Source organism: Mustela putorius, unplaced genomic scaffold, assembly GCF_011764305.1.
Source record: "Mustela putorius furo isolate JIRA1106 unplaced genomic scaffold, ASM1176430v1.1 tig00003853_pilon_pilon_pilon, whole genome shotgun sequence".
Taxonomy (NCBI): Eukaryota; Metazoa; Chordata; class Mammalia; order Carnivora; family Mustelidae; genus Mustela; species Mustela putorius.
This window is the reverse complement of record NW_025422005.1, coordinates 61,763,525-61,779,142: the sequence shown is the minus strand read 5'-3', so window position 1 is coordinate 61,779,142 and position 15,618 is coordinate 61,763,525. Positions and strand designations below refer to the sequence as shown.

General features: G+C 40.4%; 1 protein-coding gene across 1 annotated transcript in view; it reads left to right on the top strand.

The window, feature by feature from the left end:
• The first annotated feature begins 1,578 nt into the window (after positions 1–1,578).
• The window catches only part of ERICH3 (glutamate rich 3), a 115,270-nt gene continuing 101,230 nt past the window's right edge, over positions 1,579–15,618 (top strand). Inside the window, exon 1 of the mRNA XM_013059191.2 lies at positions 1,579–1,805. Coding sequence (XP_012914645.2) covers positions 1,579–1,805 — 227 coding nt within the window. The remainder of the gene's footprint in view (positions 1,806–15,618) is intronic.

Below are 15,618 nucleotides of genomic sequence, written 5' to 3'. Positions count from 1 at the left end.
CAGATTTAGCATTTGGATCAGGTACGAAAAAATTGGCTTTATATACTGTCAGAGCTCAGCTCTGGGTACCTGCCATCTTGCTTCAAAGATAATCTCACTTTGGATGGTTAAGAGGAAAAAAACATGGAATTTTAAAGAAAATAAAAGTAAAACGAATCAAAACAATTTGTTTTTTTTTATTATTTTATTTGAATGGAGCAAGCATCTGAACTTCTAAACCTTAATTAATTTTAGCTTGAAAGCCTTTAATAGCCTAATTCTTAAACTTATATTCTAAATATAGAAAGTACATAACACAGGTAAGTATTAATTTTTAAATGTCAATTCAACTTAGTAGGCAAAAAGCAAGTGATGTGCTTCAGTAATAACTTCCACTTGTTTTTAACTTGTTTTATTAAAGCTTGCAATTCTATTTAATTGGCATGTAATTTAATTGCCACATAAGTTATTTAATTATATGCTATAAATGGAAAATGTTGTTTATAGGCAATCACATCTCTTTTGTTAGAATCTGGAATACTAGATCTCCCTCAATCTTGTGTTTATATTATTCCTTCGTGCTAATTATTTGCATTGCATGATTGAGTTATATCACATATTAAATTGATTTTGCTATTGTTTATAATGGGATGTGTATGTGTGTGTTTGTATTTTTTATTCTATTTCAGTAATTCAGAGAACCAAAATTTATCCTACTTTATTAATGAAAACAAAGGCCCAGAAGTTTCCTTCTTTATGGAAAGTACAATGTCAAGCTATCCATCCCACTCAGCACACCCTACCCTCTACTCTTGCCCAGTTCTAACACATTACTTTGAAGGTTTACCCTAGGTGTTACTTCCCTTTGGAAGGCTGTTCTGACCCCATTAATAGGTTAGATGGTTTTTCTCTGAGTTCCTTTAGCAGAATAACTAATACAGAGTTAGACAGACCTAGACCTGGTCTAGTGTGACAACCTTGGGCTTTCATAAGCTTCCAGTTTCATGGTTCTAAATCAGAGATAATAGTTACCTTACTAGTTGCTCTAAAAAATATAATAGATGCATCTTCCTATGCCTTTGCATAATGTTGGCACATAAAAAGCCTACAAGAAACTTAGCTCTCTTCCATTAAGTACTTGGTAAATATTTGTTGAATGAACGGGTGGATTACAGTTATCTGGTTTTTTCCCCCAGCTTTATTGAAATATAGCCGACAATAATTATCAGCTAACTTACTGAATTCCACTGTTCTGTTTATCCAGGGACCCAAGGTTGGTCTTTTTTCTCATGCGAGGTAGAGAACAGCACCTGCCACATAGTACATGGTTGGTAAATTGATTGAAAGTCTCCAGCTTGCCCATCTGACTAAAAACCCAATAAATACTTTCAATAAACATCATTCATTTAATATATTTGTTAAGCACCTACTCAGAACCAGGCACCGTTCCGCTCCCTGGCTATCCATCAGTGACAGCCTGTGGTTTCATAGCATTTGGATGTTAGTGGAGAGAGGCAGTGATAAACAGGTTAAGTACATGGGCTGTTGAGTGATGATAAGAGCTATACAGACAACTAATGCAGAGTAAAGGGCAAGAGAATGTCGAGTGCAGGTGCTATTTTATATAGTGTGGTCACGGAAACCTTCGTAGAAAGGAGGGACCTAAAGGAAATGAGGGAGTCAGTGGTGCAGATAGATATCTGGACACAGAGCTTTCCGGACAGAGGGAGTCGTAGATGCAAAAGCCTTGAGGAAGGAACGACCATCCTTGGTGTGTTTCCGGAAGACCGAGGTGTTCTGATGGGTTGGGATGAGGGAGTACGAGGGTAACAGAGGTTAACTCCAGAAGGTAACAGGGAGCCTTGCAGACCAGTGGAAATGTTTAGATTAAATCTGAGTTAAATGGGGAAAAAAGTATCCATTAGCATTTGGATACCGAAGGAAAAGCGCTCTGCTACCCAAAGCAGAGAGTGGTTTATACAGGGAGTAAGTGCACGGCCTTGTCTGACAGTGGATACCACGTATTCCTTAGATTTATTCTGACAGCAGGGGAAATCCTGGCCTCTTCTGCATTTTATTTAATTTCAATTTATAATTATAGCCGTTCATCTAAAAATTTCAAACCTTCCTTTGAAAGCACATTATGGTGATCCAGATTTCCCAAGGCCCTGGGTGTGTTTTTTATGGGAGTATTTAAGCACTGTTGATACAAATTGGTGTCTCTGGGCCCTTGTTTCCAAATTGCATTCATTAAATGTTTTCAGGTGCGATCAATATTTTTTGAAAGTCTCCAAATTTAGTTTGTAAAATTGCATGCTTGGATGGTGGAGCAATTATCCTCTCATATGTTGAGAAATATTTTAACTCTTTCCTAAGACCACATACAAAGAGAAAGAAGACATCTACATTGAAAGACGGGGCTTTCTCTCTTTGTTCAAGGAAAAGAAATATTCCTTTTATTTTGAGCCATATAAACATAAAACATAATCCTTCTGTTTTTTTCAGGGTCCACATTTAAATGTGCTCTCATACTGGCTGATGATACCCTTTCATAAAACACTTTGTATGACACCCACCCACATTCCCTGCCCAGTTCAGGTTCTCTTCCATATTCACAGCTTCCTACTTGACCAAACTTTAACGAGTCTTCCTCCCTCCCTCCACTCTGGAGCCAGGCTGATTTTTCTAGTGGAAAACTCTGATCCTGTCACCGTCATGCTTACATCTTCCAGTGGGTCCCTGCAGCCTGGATCACGGAACCCACACTTCTAAGCTTCCAAAGCCCTTGTGGGTTGGGGCCCTGTGTGGTCTCCAGCCACAGCTCTCTCCACGCTCTGTCTTCTCTAGGTGCCTGAAATAACTTCTGGTCAGTAAACACACACTCTCAGCCTCAGAGCCTTGCACACATGCTGTTCCCTTCCTTTCCCGTGTGCGCCACTTTCCCCGCTGCATCATGCCCACTTCCTACCTTGCTGCTCATAAAAAACTGCTCATCCTTCAAGACTTCAGCATCCCCGCCTCTGGGAGGCTGTCCTTGATCCACGAGGATGGGTTGGCTCCGTGCCCCAACCCCACCAGCATCTTAGATGAGTACCCAGCCTAACTCTAGGTGCTGACATCTCCATAGATGGGTGTGAAGATAAAGAGATTTCTTTCCCAGGAGGTGGTTAGACTGGTAAATGGAAGAATCAGACCTTCCCTTGTCAGTAGCCCCGGGACCTGTGGCGGAGCCTGGGGCAACACCAGGTACTCTCTCGAAAGATGGGTTTGTTGGAATAAAAGCTATCTGGAGGACCCTTATCTGAATTCGTTTTTTTGCTGCTGTTGACGAAATGCAGTTTGTTTCTCGCCAGAAGGTGTCACACTAACTCTACGTTTTCAGCACCGTTTTTGGCTTTCCAGCTTTGCTCTAACATATTAATTGGGTTGTTATGGGAAGGAGATGATAATTTAGGCACTGTTTACAGAATAAAACTGATTTAACCTTCAGTTTTTCTGTGAACATTTTTTTTTTCTAAACCCGGCGTTCCAACTGAAATTGCCAAAGTAAAAAGGAAGACTTCAAATTTAAAAAATGATTAGAGTGAAATAAAAATTCAAGATAGCGCATCAAGTGAAGAACACAGGAAAAATGCGAAGCACAAAATCAACACCTCAGAATGGTAATGGCCCAGTAATAGCTACAGCTACACAACTGTTTCTTTCCATCCCAAGTAAAACGCAAAGGGTGTTTGGTATTTGAGCAGAAGTGCTGAAAGGAAAAACAAGGCCCAGAATGAAATGTGCCTTGTTTGTAGGCTTTCTTTAACTTGGAAGAACTCAAGATCCTGAGTAACGAACTCTTAATCATGCATCCATGAACATTATGCGTGCAACAATTTTACATATGGAACCGGAGGAGACAGAGAATCAAACAGGAAAGGAAACGTGAGGAGATGATAAATACTCCTGGAAGGTATGAAGACATGAGTGAAGGGAGGGTTTTTTTTTTTTTTTTTTTTAAGAAAAATAAGATAGAAAGTGTCCCGGACCCCATCACCGAATACTTGTAGCTCAGAACAATAAAGGAGGCAGAGAGTCCTTGGAGTCAGAAGGTCCGGGTTATGGACTCGAAAATGTACTAGCTGTGTGACCGAGGGCCACATAGATCTGACCTCTCAGGCCATCTGTGTTTCCAAACATAAAATAAAGCTTATCTCCAGTGTTGGGAGCATCCAATAAGATAACCCACGAGAACACGATTCGTGTTCTTTAAAATGCTACATTAACATAAAGCAGTCTTACAGGAGAAAAGTGAAGGTACGTGTATTGAGCGTGTTTCCCTGTGACAGGTGAGTGCTGGGCACTTCACTTACACATGCCTTCCATTTCTTCCAGCGGGGCGAGACTCTCTCCCAGTCAATGACCTGCAGCCACAGCCCCCTCCTGCCTGGTCCCCTTTCTTTCTTGGCCCTGTCACTGTGGTCCAATAAATATACAGTGACCATGGATATTGTTACCTGTCCCGAATCATTGAAGGATCTTCACAGGGGGTGCGCTTTTTTAGAACTAGTGACTTGTGGCAGTGCTGAGTTAGAATTAGTGCTTCTAAGAAATCTCTGCCTATGTTTGCCAACAAATGCCTGGTGGGAAGCTTTCTTTTGAAATAAAAAGACATAAAAGAATTTGCTGAAAGATCAAGAAAACATAAGCCTTTTAGATCTTATCGGGTGACTAGATGAGACTGTTTTTCCTGAAAAGGTTTCTTCTATTACAGGGAAAACCAATTTTGGAAGATAACACTTTGATACAGCAGGAATAACCTTGCCCTAGACATGCTCTCAATAAATGTTTACCAAATAAATTAAGATTAGTCCCTATAACCTGACAATATTAGCAATCTATAGTTCTAAGGTTATTTGTTTCAATACATGAACAGAATTGTAACCTGTTTAGTACTTTGTGATTTTCATTCCAGAAATAATTGGATTTGGACAGGCAAAATGGGTTTTCTTGCATGTACATATTTTTGGATGCATTGGAGTCAAGAGGGTTATTATTCTAATGAACATCGTGTGGCCTGGGTAAAGAAGAAGTAGCAAAAATAAAATAAAATAAAACAAAATAAAATAGTGAAAGAATAAGGAAATTCCAAGATTTTACTCAGCTTAAGGTGTAGAAAGTGAATCCTATAGCAGTATGTGTCCTCAATTTGATCCTTTCATTTGTCCTTAGCCTTTATATAGGTTATATTTGAGGTGTTTGCTGCTAAAAGAAACTGAATAATGCAAGAAATTAAACTTTCATCCTAAAAAATTTGTAGAAGTTTGGAACAGTATCACACAAACACTGTTGGACTATTAGCAATCTATGCAATGGCTTATAACTCCCATAGATTTTCCTGTGCAATTCTGCAAATTTCATTATTTCCGTGACTGTTGAACTGAAACTATTGCCAGTTACTAAAAAGGCAGGGCAAATATTATGTCAATTACTGATTAGTAGCTCTACTCCTTGACAAGTTTACCAGTGTTGCTATTTGATGTTTTCTGCAGAGTGGAATTAATGTTCTTCCAGGAGGCAATGGTAATGAACTAAATTTCACATGCACAGAGGAGACTGGACAGCAGGGCTGTCTTGCACTTTGGTCTTTATCTGTAATCAGGTGCTTTATCTCCAAGAATCCTGTCTGTCAAGTTCCCCCAAATAAGCTGGATTTATTAACACAGGTTGTTACTTCTCGTTCTGATAATGAGCTGCACTACTGGTGGTTGCTCAAAAAACCACAGAAAACCAGAGCAGAGGACCTGTCATTAGATAACGGACTACATAGGCAGTGGGAATCGAATATGGCTTTTAACTCCGTGCCATTGATGGTAATTTTTGGTTGCTTGCCTGATTTGCCTGGGGCAACTAAAAACATCACCTTCGCTTTATTCAGGCTAATTGTCAGCCTGTACAGTGGGGCCAAATTTGAGAAATGATTGACAGCAGAGTATATGTCCTCAGGTAGAGAGATGACCTTCCAGTTCATAGTCATTACCACTCAGTCACTCGGGGCTGGCCTGCCCCCAAAGACATTAGTGGAGGCCGGCCATCTGATGAGACTAGAAAGCTCTGGGAGGAGCAGCAACCCTTCCCCAAGCAGGTGTTCACCATTCTCGTTGCATCATTGACCATCCCTGTGCGGGAAAAGCTGCACGGCTTAGGGCCTATCGGTGACCTTGTCTGACACCCATTTGTGTGCGGGGAGGGCGTTGGTTCGGGCTGGACGCCATCTGGCCTGATTTGGCCAGCCGTTTCATCATGTCCTTCTCCCCGTTGATGGATTTCTCTGCATAGCACAGTGTGTCAAGCATTAGCTAAGTAAGTAGAAAACAGTGTGTAAACTCTGATGTTGCTTCTCACATTTCTCCTCTAAGAGAATCGTGAAGGCTGCCTGTCTATGACTTGTCTGTAATTTTAGGAAACACACATGATGATAAAATACGCTGCTATATATTACATCCTATATATCACAAACTATAGATTATAATCCATCACCTTTGCAATCCAACCACATCTCAAACTCTGCTCTTTGTCCATGTGTTCTTTTTAAGCACATTTCCCACACAGTGAAACGATCGTTCTGTGTCTGTCACTTTCTTCGGGGCTTCTTGTGCTCTGTTGTTTAACCAAACTCATATCAGAACTAAAATCTCTATGAACAAGCTGTCAACAAGAGTTTCCCCCCAGTTTGAGGGGAAAACATCAGAGGCATGAAAGCATTCATGAGGGTCTTCTTGTGGTCTTTCCATCTCTGATGAACTTCTAAGATCTCTGCTCATCTCTAAGAATGCCTCTCTTTCTTTAAAAGTGATTCTCCTCTTTGGTTTTGAGAAGTTTTGTTTACCCTTTGGGAAAAATCTTCTCCCTCCTACAGGTGCTGGAGTTGCCTGAGGATCCAGTGGCCTTCCCAGTTCTGTGACAATGCCCAGAAAGCGATACCCAGGAACTCTGGCAGGACAGGGGGCAGCCTCTTCTCCTTCAGACCCTGCTGACCAACCTCATGTGGGGGCAGAAACCTTCATCCAGTCTCTCTTAGATGTTCCCACCAGCATAGTTGTCTCTACTTTCTTTATCTTCAGTTGCCCAGTAGATAGCTGCTGGCTCACGTGGGGACATAAATGCATGCACGGGTTTCCCATTGCCTTCCTGTGAAGGATCAGCCTTCCTGCAGTCAGAAACAGTGGGCAGATTTCTAACCACAGATAATTTTGATATGGCAATTCTAGAAAGCATTTCTAGAAGGCAACGAGAGGCTGAGCCTGTGAGTTGCTGCCTTGTGAGACTGGACTATTGGACTATTAGACTCGCCATGCAGTCTCATCTGCATGGGCCTGTCACTCCCTAGCGTCTTACATTTTTCTTTCTCCTTTTAAGTTTTTGACTCCTTAATTAAAACCATAAGATTGAATGAAGCATTCTAGATTGAACATCTCTCTCACAGTGGAGTTGGCAGAACTCATTAATACACAGAGCAGTGTTAGGTTTTTAATTTCTATTCTCACTCCCTTTTTATTTATTTTGATTTTTTAAAGATTTTATTTATTTATTTGAGAGAGAGAGAGAGCGAGCACGAGAAGGAGGAGAGGCAGAGGAAGAAGCAGACTCCCCATTAAGCAGGTAGCCCGATGTGGGGCTCCATCCCAGAACCCTGGGATCATCACCTGAGCTGAAGGCAGATGCTTAACCGACTGAGCCCCCAGGTACCCTTCAAACTCCTTTTAAAATTGGATCATGAAGGAATAAAAAATAAAATAGGTTCTTTACTGTACCATATACTCTGCGGGGCTATTTGCTTAGCTACACAAGACCTGATAAGAGCTTTGAAATTTTCACATGTAAAGGTTGGATCAAGCACCTTATAAAAGGCCTCAGCCTCCTTTAGAGGGAAGGTAAAGAGGTTTCCTTCTTCCAGGGCTCGTGGAGGTTCATAGCAAATTGTCACAGTCTCTATCCTAGAAGAAGCCTTGTAATCCATTTAGCTCAGTATAACTCTTTATGAAGATCTCTAAAACATTTGATTCCCCTTTTGATCATTTATCAGGATAAGGAACTGTCTACCATCAGACATTACCCATTCTATTTTTGGACACATTCTCTATGATATGGATGTAAAGTATGCCCTTTCTCATAGGGTTGTTGCCATAGGGTCTCTAATTGTTGCTTGTTTCTGGAAAGTTCTTTCTTTTACTGAGCCAAAAATCATCTTACAATTTCTCCTAATTATCTACCATGAAACTTCTCAGTCTCTTCTCTCTTCTGCCTCAAACCCTTTAAACATTTGACGGCGCTGATACTCTTCATATTTGTATTATGCTTAATTTAGTTATTTCAATGGTTTCTTCTATAAAATGTCTTCCAGTGTATTCCCTGTTTTAAGAAAGTTATACTTGAAAATTGCAATTTTATTTTATTTTTTTACCTTCTGCAAATATGTTATTTCTCTTTTTTTTAATGTTTCAAGTTTTTATTTAAATTCTAGTTAGTTAACATCTAGTGTCATACTATTAATTTCAGGAGTAGAATTTAGGGATTCGTCACTTACATGCACCATACAACACCTGATGCTCATCACAAGTGCTCTCCTTACTACCCTGTCACCCATTTAGCCCAACCCCCATGCCCATCGCCCCTCCAGCGACCCTCAGTTTGTTCTCTCTAGTTAAAAGTCTCTCTTATGGTTTGCCTCCCTTTCTTGTTCTTTTCTTTCCCCTGTGTTCATCTGTTTTGTTTCTTAAGTTACACATATGAGTGAAATCATGTGGTATGTATTTCTGTGACTGACTTCTTTCACTCAGCATAATACTTTCTACCTCCAACCACGTCGTTGCAAATGGCAAGATTTTATTCTTCTTGATGGTCAAGTAAAATTCTATTGTGTGTGTGTGTGTGTGTGTGTGTGTGTGTGTGTATATATATATATATATATATATATATATATATATATATATACCACCTTCTCTATCCATTCATCGGTTGAGGGACACTTGGGCTCTTTTCATAATTTGGGTATTGTTGATAATGCTGCTGTAAACATCAGGGTGCATGTGCCCCTTTGAATCAATAGTTTTGTATCTTTTGGATAAATTCCTAGTAGTGCAATTGCTGGCTTGTAGGGTAGCTTTATTTTCAGCTTTTTGAGGAACCTCTGGAAAACCTACTATTTTCCCGAGTGGCTCCACTAGTGTGCCTTCCCACCAGAAGTGGAAGAGTGTTCCCCTTTTTCCACAACCTTACCAACACCTGTTGTTTCCTGATAATTGCATTTTTAAAAAAGATTTTATTTATTTATTTGACAGAGAGACACAGTGAGAGAGGAACACAAGCAAGGGGAATGGGAGAGGGAGAAGCAGGCTCCCTGCTGAGCTGGGAGCCCGATGTGGAGCTCCATCCCAGGACCCTGGGGTCATAACCTGAGCCAAAGGCTGCTGCTTAACGACTGAGCCACCCAGGTGCCCCAATAATTGCATTTTTAAATGTAACTCTTTTATTTTGAAACGTTGATTATAATGTCCGGGAGTAAGTGAAACAGACTTTTTCTATCTTAGTTTCAACAGAGGTGCCATAGGCAGAGACTAAAACAGTAGGTGTCAGTAGGGCTCTCAAGTTACACAACTGCAGGGGGCACCATTCACATCATGGTCTACATGAGCAGCATGGCCTGCAGTCTTGCATGATCCTGTGCGACTCTGCATGACAGTTCTTCACGCTTCCCAGAGAGAAGTGTTGGACACATACATATGTGTTAGCCCGTCACTTACTACCAGGGTGTGGGAAGGAAAAGTCATTGCAAGAAGGAAGAAGCCGGTGCTGAGGATTTCACTGATAAGTGTGTTGATTTCTCCCTGTTCCCACACCCACCTGTCATGGGTAAGAGGGAATGCTTTCCCCTTACCTTAAACCAGAGGAGAAAGGCTTCTAGAGGACACCTTAGAGAGCTTTGACCTCACTTCTGAATTTGGAAAAATGCAGTGAACAATATCTAAACTTGAGTTACGACTCATGGAAACTCAGTGTTCCAGATGTGATCCTATCAAAGCAAAATATAGAAGAACTTGCACATCAGAGAATGTAAACCAGTATCACATTGATCTTTTTAGTTTGGAGATCACATTGATCTTGAAATTGCCTTATATTGAATTTCCAAGCAACCATCCAGGTATTTTTTCATCCAGACTGTAATTCAGTTAGATATCTTGATATTTTAGATGTGCAAATGATTTTTTGAGGTTAAATCAGAACCAGCTTGCTCAGAGGCAGATCATTCAATGTGGATTTAGAATACCTTGGTTTATATTTTTGTCTTCTGGGTTGGTGAACCCATTAATCTCTTTGAGCCTTGATTTTCTCATCTGTGCCGTGAGAATACTGGTATCTCCTCACCTTCCCCACCCTCAAAATTATGAGAATTTAGTGAAGTGATGTGAATGTGTTGTTAGCGCTTCGGAAGGACTCCAGAAATGGTTCCCTTCTGCTTTCATGATGACACCCTCAATTTGTATCATTCCCAGACACCCTGCAGGGGACAGTATAACACAGAGGCTGAGAGCCATTGCTAAGGAGGCGTCACCACTTAACCAGCAGGTAACTCTAGGCAAATTACTTCAATCCTTTGCTTAAGAAATTTTCCCTGTAAAAAGGGGGAAATAATAGTACTTGAGTATAAGATGAGACATGACTTTTAAATTATTTTAGCACAGAGCCTGGTACATGGCATGTATCCAGTAACTTTTAAAATTGTCATTACTGCTGTAACTCTAAGGGCTTCTTATTTTCTTTGATGTGTCCTCCAGAAATCTGAACAAAATTCTCTTTGAAACACCATTGACCACTGTGCTTGCTCTGTGGACAACTGAATGCCTTTAATTTAGACTGAAAATGACTGGTTCATGTCCAGAAGGGGGGGGGGGTAGGTAGAGAGAGAATGCCCACAGAATGGTTTTTGCTGGTGTCTCATTAATTTTGACCCACATTTTTTACTAAAATCTCTTTCCAACCCTCCCCAAAATTGAAGGGTGCTGTGTCCCCCAAAGTGACAAGGTTGCTTTGATTCAGTTACTTTTATTTCATTCATTAGTTCTTCCTTTTATTGAACCCATGAAAAAGTCATCTGTGTTTCTGCTGTGCTGCTTCCCAGAACCTCTCTGCACTGTAGCAGATAATCTGGGTTATTAGGAGCTAAGTTGCAAAGAGGGAGAAGAAGGTTAATTTAGGCTTGTCCTGGCCAAAATTTGAGATTTGAGGTATAGTGGTATTAACAACATTTATATAACGAAGAGTTCCTTGTACACTTTTTTTTAACTTTGTACTTGTAAAAATATTTATTGAAAAAGAGTCACAAATCTATATAAAATGCAGTTTATTAATGTCATAGATTAAAAACATATTTTATTTGAAATTATTGTCCCAGATTATCCAAAGTTTTGAGTTTATGACTTAACACCATAACATTTTTTAGATCTTTCTTTTTTATTTTTTCTCATTGATTCATAAGCATCAATAGTGTCCTTATAAATCATCATAAGTGGACCAAAGCATACTTTCGATTATATCAATGTACAAATGTATCAGAATGAAATGATTGATTATAAATTCTGATAAAAAAGAAAAAAAGGAAAACTTACTTTTAATTAACTTTGGTCATTCTTCCCACTGTAAGTATATTATTTCTTCTAGACCTGTGCAAACCCCGAGAATAGCTTGCGAACCCATATTATTACCTTAATAAACCCTTAGGAGTTGGGAATCCCAGATGGGAATTGCCAGATATGGCTTTAGCCAGGATCATTCAAACCAAATCATTTAGTAGGAAAGATGTTGTGTGTATTGAAGAAAATGATGATTTATACTCTAAATGACTTATTACTTATTTGTTTCTTTAAGACGTTTATCTTAATTACTAATATACTAGTAAGTTTTCACTTATGAGAAATGAAATAACTACTTTTAGGGGAGGAAGCAAGAGCTCTGGATCAGAAAGATGTGGTTCCACTTACAAGTTGGTTGATGTTCATTGAGCTAGTAAACCTCTTTGAGGTTTGGTTTCACCATGTATAAAAAGATCAGGGGCGCCTGGGTGGCTCAGTGGGTTAAGCCGCTGCATTTGGCTCAGGTCATGATCTCAGAGTCCTGGGATCGAGTCCCGCATCGGGCTCTCTGCTCAGCAGAGAGCCTACTTCCCTCTTTCTCTCTCTGCCTGCCTCTCCATCTACTTGTGATTTCTCTCTGTCATATAAATAAATAAAATCTTTAAAAAAAAAAAAAGATCAATAACACCTAACTTCTAAGATTGGTTTGAGGATGAGAGAGGACGTATGTGTAGAGAAGATAGTGACTGGCTTGCTGTAGGTAGTTCTTCAAGTGTAGTTTATTATGAAGGCGAACAAATTACCATATTCTCAGTGCTTACTGTATACCAGGCCTCCCTCATTTTCTGATAAGAAAACAGGGGTAAGCACTTATCAGTAGCTTTCCCAAAGTCACATAACTATTATATAGCTTATTAATTGCTCTAGGCAAGTTCTGGTGTGATAGCCAACAACCCGCAGATCTCGGTGGCTTTAAATAGCAAAGGTTTGTTGCTCTTCTGTGTTCCTGTCCATCTGGGGTTTGGGGGGACTGGAGGGGCTCTGCTCCATGCTCTTTTCAGTTGGGAGGACAGGCTGAGGAAATGGTCTCCATCTGGAAGGTTGCTGGTTGCTGGGCCCAGGGGAAGAAAGAGAGAGAATCCAGCACAAGCTCTTAAAATATTCTACCCAGGAGGGACACATCATTTTCCACTCACATTTCATGAGCTGGGTCAGGTCCTATGCTCCTGCCTAACTTCAAGATGATGAAGACATGCCAGCCTGTCCTGTATCCTGAAGTGGACAATAACCAGACATTGGTGAATAGGAACAACTTCCGCAGGGACAGAATTCAAATCAAACCCAGATTCCCTACTTCAATATGAACAAAATAGGGGAGCTGGAACCTCTTACCTCTTCTTAAACCTGTTCTTTATAACATGGCCATACTGGTGCATCTAAGAAAATGCTCACAATTTATAATGTCACATAGGTATGATGACTCAAGTCCGAGAGCAAGGACATGATGCCAATCAAAATGAAGGAGATTTATGGGTTTCCTACTTTTTGTGATTATGGATAACTGGAACTTTTATCCATTTAAGTACCCATTTAAGACTTGGCCTCTTTCTTTGTCATTTATTTGCCTTTTAAGTCAGTAAAGCTGCATTTTCTCCTCGTCTTTCTGTCCCTGCTGGCTAACGCTTCTCTACATCATGACGGACCTGGTGTTAACAACTTGGCCTCCCCTCCCCCAACCCTTTGGCTGACTGCTGAGGAAATAGCCTCAGTTGCTGTGTGTGACTACAAGGCACAAAAAAGGGACAAGACCATACCTTTTGTGCTTCTGTTTCCAGTGTGGTGGAACTTGGGCTCCAAAGAGCATTCACCCTCCTCCCCCCATCTGAGCCCGACTGACCATTTAGCTCAGGGATAAAACCTCCTTGTGGAGACAGCCCTGCACACGTGCAGACAGACATCCCTGCAATCACAATCTCTCCTCCTCAACCAAAATGTGGAATCTGAAGTGGCCTTTATTGAATGAGAGAAAAATATATTTATGTATTTTTTTTTAAGGGACACTTGAAAGAAGGGAGGAATCCCATAATTCTAATCTTGAGTCAACTATGAGGGCTGTGTTACTAAACTGTACATATCCCAAAGAATCGCCAAGTTTTTCCTTCCAAATGTATTTATATAGCTCAGGAGCTGTATTTTCACTGCATTGGGTTTTCCCGCAGTTGACTCGTGAATACTCTTTGTCTTCAGCTCCCACTCCAGGATGGTTTTCCTGTTTGCCTGTTCTTTGATGCTTCACCATACTTCCCTTTCCTTCGTAACAATAGGAGAAGTCTCATTAATTCAGAATTTGTGATCTCTCCAACAATGATGGAACTTTTTTTGTTTTTTACTTCTGTGCTCTTAGGGAGAAATGTTGGCTTGAGCAATCATTGGTGAAGGCATACTCAACTATCTTTAAGGGTGCTTCTTTACATGAAACGAATATATTAATTACCAAAAAAAATCTTTATCTAGTCAATATTTATTCAGGATCCTATCAGGTAGCACTTTCTTAATCTGGGTTACTGTATGAATTTGTAAGTAATAAAGCTGTGTTTTTATTTTAAAAGAGTTACTATAATTAGATTGTTTGTTCTATGAGTTTGACTATCACCTGCTGCCCATGGAAAGAATCCCAGTCTTCTGCTCAAAGCCATGAATGTACTTCTTACCTGAGTTTAAGAAGTGTGGTTTTGTTTATATGACCCAATGCAAGGAGTCTAGCTGTAGAAAAGAGGGAAAGATCATTCATCAGTAGTTTGTGATGCTGGCATTCTGGAAGACCTCTGGAAGAAGCTCTCCTGCTTCTGCAGAAAAGCCAAGTCATTGTCATTTAAACCAAATGAAGCTGTAAAGGTTTTTAGAGATGGGTGCTCTTAAGGGCTCCAGAATGTGGAATGTTCCATTTGCTCTGTCGGAAAACAGATGTGCAGTAATAAATGAAATTCGTGCTCTTCAATTTCTTTTCTCCAGTCACATTACCGAGCTACTGTTCTTAGACAAAGTTGGGAGGAGAACAGTTGGTACTACTGAGAACAATTTTCCTTTGGGATCAGTGACCTTACCGTTATTACCCTCCCCATCGTGTGGTCATGCTTCCTTGCCTCTGGGACGTGGGAAGGAATTGAGCAAAGTGTTTAAGAGTGCGGGTTCTGAAGTCACAGAGAATGGGATTTAAATCTCAGCTGGGACACTTGCCAGATGGTATGTAACTTCTCTGAGCCTCAGCTTTCTCATCTGGAAAACAGGGATTAAAATAACACCTGCCTTATAGTTGCAGGATTCAAGGATTGCAGCACTGAGCGTAGAGCCTGATAATGGTAAAGTCAATGGATATTCTCTGATCCTAGGACAAGTGGAGCTGAAGTCGAGTTCTGTGTCCTCCAAGTATGCTCTCTGTTCTCTTGGCGAACAGCGATGGCAGCCATCTGTAGCTGCTTAAAACACCGGATCCAGTAAGCAAACCTTGTCTTCCATTGCATCAGGCCACTGTGATGGCTCTTCATGCCTGCGGTTTCAAGTGCATTTTTGGCTAATGGCGGACATGGATACAGAGAGCTCCCTAACATCTAACACATTCATTCATGCATGGATTAGGCTAAAGCCAGGGAAATCATTACTTAGGACTCCTATTATGTCATCTTCTTCATGTATTTTTCTCCAACTGGAGTGCCCAGGAAAATATGGCTTACACTTCTTATATCACTTATTCAACAAATGTGTATTAAATATTCTGAAATTCATGGCAATTTGGTACTAAGCAGGAACTTAGTTTGGGGGTGGAGGAGAATAAGACACACATGCAGACAATACTGTGTATAAGAATATGTGGCATGGTCCCCACAGACAATATACATCAGAAGGGGAGGTGACCCCCACAGCTGTGGCTTGACACTCTTGAACCCTCTTCAAACCCCATTTCCTTGACAGAGCCATTAACTTCCTACCTTTTCTCCTTTTTATCCTCTTCCTTTTTTCTATTCCAAAT